At 42.8% G+C, this 11,017-nt stretch overlaps 1 protein-coding gene across 2 annotated transcripts in view; it reads left to right on the plus strand.

Moving 5' to 3' along the window:
* Positions 1-5,106, plus strand: part of LOC135907140 (serine proteinase stubble-like) — a 32,666-nt gene extending 27,560 nt beyond the window's left edge. For both annotated transcript variants that reach the window (XM_065438793.1, XM_065438792.1), the window contains exon 9: positions 4,891-5,106. In XM_065438793.1, coding sequence (XP_065294865.1) covers positions 4,891-5,055 — 165 coding nt within the window. In that variant the 3' untranslated portion in view covers positions 5,056-5,106. The remainder of the gene's footprint in view (positions 1-4,890) is intronic.
* The last annotated feature ends 5,911 nt before the right edge of the window (positions 5,107-11,017 follow it).

The following is an 11,017-nucleotide window of genomic DNA, read 5'->3' on the forward strand; positions in this document are numbered from 1 at the left end:
TGCTGACTAACGGCCATGTCTTCTGCTACAGAGGTCATCCAGATAAGAGAAAAAACCCGGTCAGATTTCTCATCCGTAAGGACATAGCGAGCAATATTGATGTATTATGCAGCATTAATGAAGGGGCAGCAGTCGTCCTAATAAAGCTGAATAGGCGCTATAAAATAAAGGTGATACAAGCATATATATGCTCTACCTCCGGTCATGATGACGAAGAAATAGTGCATGGGAAATCAGTTCTACGGTATATTGCAAGGTGGAGGAAGGTGGAAGAAAGGAAAACTTGACAACCACCCGTATGTATCACGAAGTTGCAAAGAAATTCCACACGAGATCCACAGAAACGAAGCTTCGTAGCTTCAACTATGCAACTTTGTTTGTGAGAAACCCTTGCGGGTTTCCTTTGTAGATTCGGGATACATACGAGTGGTTGTGAATTTTGGCTGTCAGAAACATAAGAGTTTTATAAACACGTCCAATCAGCGATGAAAAAGGTGCAAGCTCATCAAACTGAGAAATTGGCGACCCTAATGCAAATGTGGAGGAAAACAGGGTGGGTAACAAGTAATTGGCAATTACGAGATCGATTCTGGGAACGCTAGACGACAGGTGTTGGTAGAATTCGCGGAAAGAAATGGGTTTCAAACGCATACCTTCTTCAGGAAGAACAGCAACAGGAAGTATGCCAGGAAAAGCCCTAATGCTGCTCTTAAGTTGGTGTAAGCATTTCCTTTCTCAAAAGCATGCATTGTAGAGTGACAGAGAGATCACATATGAGCGATTCTTTACTACTTCCCATCTTAACTTCTTAAATCGAACCTTTCGTTGCCTCTTCTCGCGACTTTCCGGGTGCTGCTGTTGTGGTCTTGCTCGCGCACGCCGCTGGGTTTCTTGCAACACCGCCAGATCGCGCTCGCCTCCACGCATCGCGGCAGCGTTTCGCAGTATGTTGGGAGGCAACGTGCTGTGCTTGCTTTCTTATGCGAGAAAAATGTAGCTGCTCGGCGGTGCATGTTGCGTGCTGGACTGTGATAGTGTAATAAACATTTCAATCTTCCATAGCCATGATGAAAGCGCTTTCAGTTGGTGTTTCAACGTGGTGGCTACGTATGTAAAAGGAGTACGTAAAAAGGCGCCAGCAAAAGGGCTCCAGAGCGTGCACTCAGCGTCGAGGACACCCAGGCCCGAAAGAATCATAGCGCGGAATAGGAGTGTCTTGGCTATGCAGCGAAACGTGGTGCATACCGCGAACGTATGTGTAGAATATGTACATACAATCATAAAAATTAATTCAATTACGCCCCGTAATTCAATTAATTAATTCAATTACAGCCCCGTAATTCAAGTTAGGCTTAACACTTCTGCCACGATGCGGTGAGTCATGTGAGGAAATGATCATGATCAACCCTGTCAGAGATTATGAACAATGACGCACAACGATGCCTCCAGCAAACACGTCTCCAAGTGTGTTCTGCGGATTACGCAGACAAACAGCAGGGGTGCACGAAGGGTAAAGTTTAACATCATTTCACGACTCTAGTATCGGACTAAACGCTGAAGAAATTACACATTCACCGCCAACGTCACCGCTAATTGTCGTCAATCAAAGCAAACAGCATACAAAGCTTCGCTTACATCGATTCTCACAGTGCGTGGGATCCGCAGGTGTTTTCTTCCTCCATTTACTATGTCACATGGGCATGTTTGTCCGACACCCTCGTGCGCAAAACATTGCCGCTCCTTCTGTCGAAGCTATTCGCTCAGTCAGTGGTTCAGTGCTTCCAAGTCGTCAAGTAATTCGGCCTCGCCCTGCCATCTGTTTGCTGCCTTTTGGTAAATAAGTTTTGATTGGCAAGCGAATTATGGGGACTACTTCTGTTGTTTGCAGACATTTTGCTGCTCGTCGTGGCGGTATTTCTGATAAGCGCCGTGCTTTGTATTGTAACATGCACAATCAACTGTGGTGTAAGCATTAGGCGCCGTGCGAGGCTCCTGAATGGCACCGTGACTGACAGCTTACCAAACTGGAGCACGAGTTCCCGTTCCTCACGAATATGCCAACACTGCCACAACGCTGCCACACCTTTATCACTCCTTTGTCGACGTGCGCTAGGGTTACTAGACAGTTTTAGTTACACGTAGGTAGAGGCTTCGCGTACGCAAACGTGAAAAGCCTACGTACCTCACGTGCACGCCATCTGAAACGCTTTTAGCTAGACGTACGCGACGCACGCCAAGAGGGACCCCGTAGCTCCATCTATCGGGAAATGTGAACACGGCGGTAGCCAATTCAACCCCGTCGCCGTGTTTCGATGCGAGCCGTCCGCGCGCGCGCGGCCCGCTATCGCTTGTTTGTGATCTGCGGAGCTCCCGCGCGAAGCTGTCTACGTGCGCAAGAAACGCACGCAAAGACTTGAATCTCACGTACGTCCGTGAGACGCGCGCGCTCAACGTTACGTTCTACGCATGCGCACTGCTCACACGTAGAAGCTCTAAGCACGCAAAGCCTCTACGTACGTGCAACTAAAACTGTCTATTATCTCTCAAAATAGTGTCGTGAGTGTCATCGCTCCAAAGCTCGCTTTTAGAGCGCAGCTCTAAAGGGGCTAGTAAAGTGAGACGTTATCGGCGCGGGAGCAAGCGTCGTTAGACGCCGGGCGCGTCGGAGCGCGTTGGCGGATTCCGGTTACGTTGGCGACGCCAGTGCATCGAACCGTCAATCAAACTACAGACTCTGTTGTTCTCGCCAACGTAACGTAACGCGTGCACGCGTTCACGCTACGTCGGACTATATTTAGGACTTTAGGCGCCCGTTCCTGTGCTGAGCACTGGCGTGAAATGCGAAAACACCCGCGTAGTTAGATTCATGTGCACCTTAAGGAACCCCATGTGGTCCAAATTCCTGGAGTGCCCCACTACGGCGTGCCTCATAATCAGATCATTGTCTTGGCGCGTAAAACCCCCCTTTTTTTTCTTGGTGTAACCACTCGAACGCGCTCGTGCAACTGCTAGCGGGTTCGTCGTCGTCATCTTCCACAGCTGGCCCTGATGCCGATCGTCGTGCAGGCGTTCCCATACTGTCCCTCCCCATGCGAACGTGCTGACGGTACTGGCCAACTGCCATCGGTGTGGTGATTTTGGTCTCAAATTGTTTGTCTCAATACATCGCGAACTGAAAACACGCACCCAGCGGCACTCGAACTTTACATTAGGAAATATCGTAATCGACAGACTTCTTTTCGTTCAGCTTTGGTGTTATTCTACTTAAGAAAGACAAGGTTTTGTGATGCAAGAAAACTTCTTTTTGCAGAAGCAGAATACCGAGTGATATCTGCATTTGACAAAGTTTGCGTAATGTTCATCATAGGTTCATTTTACCACAAAACTGGGGCGCCTTCACAGGCGTGTCATATTGCCTGCTGTAAAATTCGTTTTCTCTTAAAGAAAATAATCATTTTAGCTGTGTGTGGCGGAGACCCTGAACATTCTGCAGAAACATAGGGTAAATACTTTGAAGTACGTCGTGGAAAATGGCGGGGTTGCTGTCAACTCTCAAGAGTGCTGCATGTCTATTAGAAACACAGGAATAGCGTATGCCACTATTTCGGCGCTCGACGTCACTGATTTTTGCATAGGCGCTATGGTAAAGAAAGCACGAAGTCTTGTTCATGCTACGCTAGAAATTTCCTTGAAGCGCTTGCAATAAAGAACTTAATTGCTATATATAACTACCACCCACAACATGGGCCTAAATATTTCAACATATAATAGGTACCAAGAAGAATTTAAATCACAATGCACAATAACAATGGCACGGTGAGTACATTTTACGCAGTCATCCTAGTGTTCCTTATTTGCGGTAATTGTGTCAGAGATACTGTTTGCTTATGCAAAATTGACGCTGGTCTCAGGATTGTAAGGAATAGTGCGCATAAACATTGCTGCTAAAATATTTGCATAAACTGGCGATCTTTCTAAGACAAAGAAGCTTTTCTGTGATTAAAATTCAAGCAAACGAGCAATTTTCTACGTATCTGTATATTTCTTTATACGAAATAGAATGTGGCATCGAAAATGTGGCTTTCTATTTATTGTGAGATTGTTCATCACACGCGTAGTGTAATTCCTTTGTAAAAATGCAAAATGATAATAACGGCAGCGCGCACAAGTGGCATTTCTTAGGGTATATACCTTTGTTTTATAGAAAGTGTTTCCTTTCGTGGCTTTCCTCTCTTAATTGAGATATAAGACAGAAGGGCTACTTAGCGTAAGGTACTTAGTGCAAGGCGGACACGTGAGTAATATAGTCTGTGTAAAAAATGAAAAGGACGTGATAGACTGACCGGTAGTGATGTTCTCTAAGCCTAGTACGCAGAAATTATGGAAACTCGGTAACAAAAAAATATCGCCTTGACAGCCGCCATTACAGGGTCATAACCTTTAAGTCATCCTGCAGAACAACAGGTTCATAATTACTTTCAGGCCAAGAATGTCATTGCCCGCACGAGCAAATTAAATGGCTCTCTGTTTTCAATGATCTTGGCCCCTCCACGCAGTTAGCATTATAGCCGCTGTACACGTACCCCTACAGTATAGACTAGCAGAAGCATCAGCTCACGCATATTTTTAGTAATTTGGCTGCTCACTCTCGTGAGGGCATCTTTCGACACCACTTAGCTCCCAATCGCGTTCACCCTCCTATCCACGCCGATACGATAAGTTAGTTTTCTGTTGCAAGTTCCTTTGTTCGCCTACACATTTACCTCCTGAACATGAGTGACCTCACGGTGACTATGCCAACCTGGACATACGTTTATGACTGCAGTAATGATTGATTGATTTGCCAGCGAAGCGTCCACTCTTTCTAACCTCAACACGCTTCTCTTGCAGGGCGACTCTGGCGGCCCGCTGATGGTGGAGTCAAGGTCAAAGCAGTGGACCCTAGTCGGCATCGTTTCCTGGGGCATAAAATGCGGAGAGCCAGGAGTCCCTGGGATCTACACTCGCGTATCACACTTCCTCGACTATATTTATGAACATGCCGTCAGTCAATGATCACCAGCCAATGCCATAACAATAAACTCACTTCATTGTCGACCTCCCAAATTATATATTTCATTAGAGCATGTTTAGATCTTCTCTTGGCGCCACACACAAGATTGCACTGAATGGATTCACAACGAAGTCAATGTACCCCTGCGCTAGCAAAACAGAGTGGAGGTATCAAACAGTGCAGAAACGTGTCCTTAGCATAATAGATGTACTTTTCATATGTTAAGACGTGCAGGGAAAAAAACTAATAGGCCATGGAAAGTAGTAGTAGTACTGTAGATTTCAGAACAGGTCTCACTTACCGATAGCTGTTTAGACTGTAGATGTTAGACATCAAAAGCAAGCAAGATCAAACAATAACATGCTTGCTCGTTTTCATTGAAATTCAACGCTATCGCTGATACAACACTCTAAAAAAAGTTTACACCCTTTGGGGCTTATCTTGTCCCCAAACAATAATCGCCATCTGCCTTGCTTACTTTTCCGCTCTTGAAACGCAGCGTTAAAGAAAGGAATTAGCGCAAGACAGCGATTATTGTTTTGGGACAAAATATAATCCAAAGCGTTTAAACGTTTTTAAGAGTGAATGAAGCACGTTTACCACAGTGATTTCATTCGAAAAGAACTTATCACTGCTCCCCTTGAACTTTCCAAGAGGAAGTAAAATCTAACGCTATGAGAAAATTCATGCAATGCATATCAATCTACTATGATTGGTAGCCTTTGATACTTTCCAAGTAAACAAAATGCTGATCCTATCTTCACTCCTGAAAGAAAATGAGAATTCGTTCCCTACTTAGAAAAACTGTTAAGGAAGCTTTCGCTAATAAATAAAAAACTCGCCGACCTGTACGGTACACGCAGTATAGTAGCGGCGTAAGCTGGAGGAGCGACCCCATAGGAGCTCCATTTTCAGCACCATGCACTACAGAGCACTTGGCGGCGAAGTTTGACTTCCAGAAACATTAAATGACAGCGTACAAGCAGAAATCGCAGCTTCTCACACAAGTCTCCACCGCGGAACTGTAAAGTAAGCTTTATTACTCATTTTGTTTCTGCACACTTTCTGATCACTAGCGATCCTTTGTTTAGCAGACGAACAACCGTAACTAGGCTTAAGCAGTCGGTTATTGCGAAATATTCGGTTAGCTTTGCGTATTCGAATATACCAAATAGTTCCTTTTAGATTTCGTATCGAGTGTTATGGACTTACTATTCGTATTCAAAACTTCGGAATATTCGCCCACGCCTACCGAATATGCGTGTTAATACACGCGCCACTGGAAACGGAGCCGGTGGAGGTGCCAGAAGGCACAGCGTTCCCAGGGGGAAACGCACTAGTGGAATGCACCTGCATACTCGCCCCATACATGACGCGCCTATGCGTTGGCTAAAACGTGTGTCGCTACATTGCTTTCACTCCTAATTGCGTTACGTCGACGCACATCGTGAGATAGCTACTGCCAGAATTTCGTTTGTTGCTGCTGTTCAGTGTTCCGAGCTTTTCAGCTTGCAATAGAATAAAGGAAAACTGATCTTGTGGTGCAGTTAGTCCGAGCATCAATGTTTCAAAAGATAGAAAGGTTATGTTACTTTAAAGACTTGGATCAATTATTTTTATCTCTTTTATATGATTTCAGTTTCGTCACGAATCTTTCAAGGTGGCGGTGACGCTGTGGATGTCGCTGGTACGTCATTTAAATTGGAGATAAGCAATAGACGTTTAAAGTACCGGCTAAAAAAAAGAAAAACAGGGAAGAAATTCATACGACCTCATCTCTTACAGGCATAGGTAGCGGTAAAATTTAGACAAAGAAGGTCTGCGGAAGAGAAAAACAGATTAAGGAGACGCATACTGAAATGCTAGAATGAAAAACATGATTTGCGTACATGATTAAATCAACCAGGCTAGGTGACTATTTTTCACCGCCCAGTTTCAAAGGGGATGCCAATAAATCATCATCATCATCATCATCAAGAGTTCCTACTCGAGTAAGTGCCACATTTGTTGCTTCAGGAGCGAGTGTGTCGCTCTGCCCACAGATTGTCTATGTCCATCTGTATCAATATGGTCAACAATTTCGTTGGCAATAGCTTTCAGTGGTACTGATGAGCACACATGATACTTGTGCATTGAGACTTGAGCGAGCTGCAGCCGCAATATTTAGGGGTGACAGGTGGCCTTCGTGAAAAGCTGGGGTTTGATGTAAATAATTGGCAGTTTGTGAATGTGGAAAATAGTCTGAAAAACTGACAATGTTGTTTTCCTTGGTTCCACGCTGGAATCAAATAGTAGCTATTTGAAATGTCGAACATTTATTTGAATAGTACACATTGTAGATGTACGTCACCAAACTATGCCGGAAAAGGAAGCTAAAATTTCACTTTGATCATAGTTGCTATAAAGTAGGAAACATTATTTGGTATAGCATGCCTCTGCGCCGAGAGACCTGGACTTCTTGCGGATAAACTGTGATTCCTTCACCACACAATGTTCGCTTGGACAAGGCAGTGAACAGTTGATATCAATGAAAACTAATCATGAATGCATCATCCCTGTGTTGTCTTCAGAAAAATCTGCATACGTATCACTGCAGTATCATTTGGTATAACAGTAGCCGCGACTTTCCCAACTATAAAAAAGTCCACTTTTTTGCACTATCGTCACCGCAGGTAAAACTCTTGCTTGGGCTAGTTGGTTCATGCTTGAAGTAGTAAAGGCTAGCCTTTAGTACTTCAACTCACCGCAGACAACGCGTATTCCAGGTTTAGTCTCGATGATACACACAGGTTCTCCTGGCCCGTAGGACTTCATTAATAAACATAATCCTGTTAATGCACAACATCTATGTTCTGAAGAGTCCTTGGTAAGGGAACAAACTGCTCTTTCGTCATTAATGATCCATTTGTGCTTTTCCCACACCGTAATCAATAATGGGCCGTGCAACAGTAGTAACTAGCTGAAATTTGAGATAGCATCCGAATAAGACTCTTCCATAACATTTACGAAAAACAATGGTTATTATTCCGAATTGATATATATTTGGTTCGGATTCCTTCCGGCACTTTATGATTCTTATTTCATTTCGTCTCAAAAGTTATTTACAATTCCCCTAAAGTAACTTATAAAAGAATACTCAGCGTCTGCGAGGGCTCTTAATATGGTTGCTTGGGCATCGTGTAAAGATATGACTTAAGCTGGCCTTAGAACTGGTTGCAAGCTTTTTTTGTTTAAGTCACGTCAAATTTAGGACCACACTATGTATTTTTATTACGAAAGAGAGCTTTAAAATGTATTACGTTTACGAAATTTCGATCCTCTACAAAAGACAAAAACATGGCATAATAATAATAAACCAAATAATCAAATCAATAAAAGATGTTTATTAAGGTGTCCAGGTACAACCTCGAAGGCCTTCGTGCTGGCGTACTTTGCAAAACAATGCACATGAAAATCAGTGCATGTCCACATACACAAATACACAGGCGCGCACACATAAAAAAAAATTGGTTAGCGAATACAAATTTTAACAAAGCATAAAATGTGTGAATGAAATATTTAAAAAAAGATTACAGAATGACGCAACACACAACAGATGAGAGCTTTAGTTCGGTTATTGAAATTTATCTGCAAATCCTTTCAGGAAAATATTAAAGTTAGGCATGAAGATCCGTAATTCCCTAGTATGGTAATCACTTCAGCTGGTGTACGTAATCTTATACTCAAGATCAATACTATGAAAAGTACTGGGCCAGACAGTATACCAGATATGCTTTTACGGCGATATTCTGAATGGAGCTCTCGGCATTTATCCCTCATTTTCGCAAGCTCTGTAGAATCATCTACTGTTCGAACACTCTAGAAATGTGCTAAGGTTGTTCCCATTCACAAAGACGGTAATAAGCAGGTAATGTCTAACTACAGACCTATTTCTTTAATATGAACATCTTGTAAACCGTTGGAACACATTATTCATAAATATATTATTCAGTACTTATCTGGACATAATGTTCTTTAGCATGCTTAACATGGCTTCCGTTCTGAATTCTCAACGGTAACAACTTCTAGAATTATCCCAGGATATTGCACCTACGCTTAATCTTAGAAGACAGCTTGATGCCATTTTCATTGATTACAGTAAAGCTTTTGATACAGTGTGTCATAAAAATATTTTCATTAAACTCAAGGCAATGATTCATGATTATAAACTATTAGGTTAGATACAGGACTACCTAAGTACAAGAATACTGTTTGTTGCATTTAACCATGTTCACTCATGTCATGTCAATGTTACATTTGGTGTACCACAGGGGTCTGTCTTGGGTCATTTGCTGTTTTTTGTCTATGTAAATGATGTCGTTGAAGTAATTGCGGGCATTTCTGTTAAAATAAGACTATATGCTGATGGCTACGTCCTTTATTCTAATTTAACTAGTAATCATGTTCAGTTGGGGCTGAATGAAGTCTTCGCCCGTTTTTTTCGAGGGAGCAGAACATGGCAAACGTGAGATAATATTAAGAAAACCATGTCAATTACTTTCTCGAATAAAAAACAACCATTACAATTTACATATTTCTATGACGCGCACAAGTGTGCAAACGTCCACGGGTTCAAATACCTTGGTGTTACTTTCTCCCCTGATCTGAAATGGCATGCTCACATTAAAAGTATAACCAACAAGGAGTTGAGAAAATTGAGTTTTCTTATAAGAAACTTACGAGATGCAACTAAAGAATGTAAAATAACGGCATACAGATCACTAATAAGGCCTCTACTTGAATACGCGTCGGTAGTGTGGTTGCCACATCATTCCATTGACATAGACATGCTTGAGTCTATTCCGAAAAAAGACATAAGGTTGATATATAATCGTTATGACCGCCACTTCTCACCGACATCACATGCTAGTACGCTGCTACTAAAGCCTCTGGCCCATAGACCTACGTGTGACCGTGTTGTTCTGCTACATAAAATTGCTCATGGGAAAACTTATGTCAGTGCACCTATTGTTTTGACTAACCGTTCTTCTCGGCCCACCAGAACTCATCGTCTTAACATTGTTCCTTTGAATTCAACGATTGATTGTTTTAGGTTTTCCTTTTTTCTACATACAAGTGCGATTTGGAATGGCCTTGAAGGGTCCTTGCGCGAGTTATCGAGTGATGAATTTGCAGACGTATTGCCTAATTATGTGCATTAATCAACTAGCTATTCCTGATATCTTATATTGTTTGATTTCTTTTTTGCCACTGAAATGTATTCTTCAATTGATTGACATATAACTGCACTCACTGCTGCAATATCTTGCTATGCAAGATGGCAGTATATGTAAATGAATCAATAAAATAAATAAAACATACCCAGGCACTCTGAATGGGCGTTATATGCCGTCTGCATTCAAGATAGCAGGTCACAACAATCGGAAGGCTGAAGCGTGCGCTGTTTCCTTGTGCTTTTCTGCGGAATGCAAAAGCGCACATTAGAAAGCAAGTGCGAGCAGCAGATTTTTCCACGGATTAATTTTTGGAGAAAAAGAAAATCTGATCTGTGGCGTATGCAGGTGAGGGTAGGTAAAATGAGTGTCTTTGTGAGCTCTATGGGGATGGAAGTTTTTTTACAAAATCGATGTTTAAATATAGATGCGAATTTTTTCGCACACTTTCGAAAAGTTCACAATTCGACGTATAAGTGCCGCCCCAAACGACGACGGCGTACTCGAGAACTGGAAGGCACACGATCTTATATAAAATTACAAATGTCCCAGGTTGTATGAAGCTTCTCGTCACTCGACATACTGTCCCGAGCGTTCGAAGTGCAGGCTACCTCGTCTGTTGACCGTGGGGCGAGAACCTCAGAGAGCTAACGAAGTAAACTCCAAGGTCCTTTGTTCCCTGAGCTCTTGACAGTAGAACGTCTCTAACGCTCTAGGGAAATAAGGTCATGTTAGTCTTCCGCGTGAAGCT

This window comes from Dermacentor albipictus, chromosome 4 (genome assembly GCF_038994185.2).
Source record: "Dermacentor albipictus isolate Rhodes 1998 colony chromosome 4, USDA_Dalb.pri_finalv2, whole genome shotgun sequence".
Taxonomy (NCBI): Eukaryota; Metazoa; Arthropoda; class Arachnida; order Ixodida; family Ixodidae; genus Dermacentor; species Dermacentor albipictus.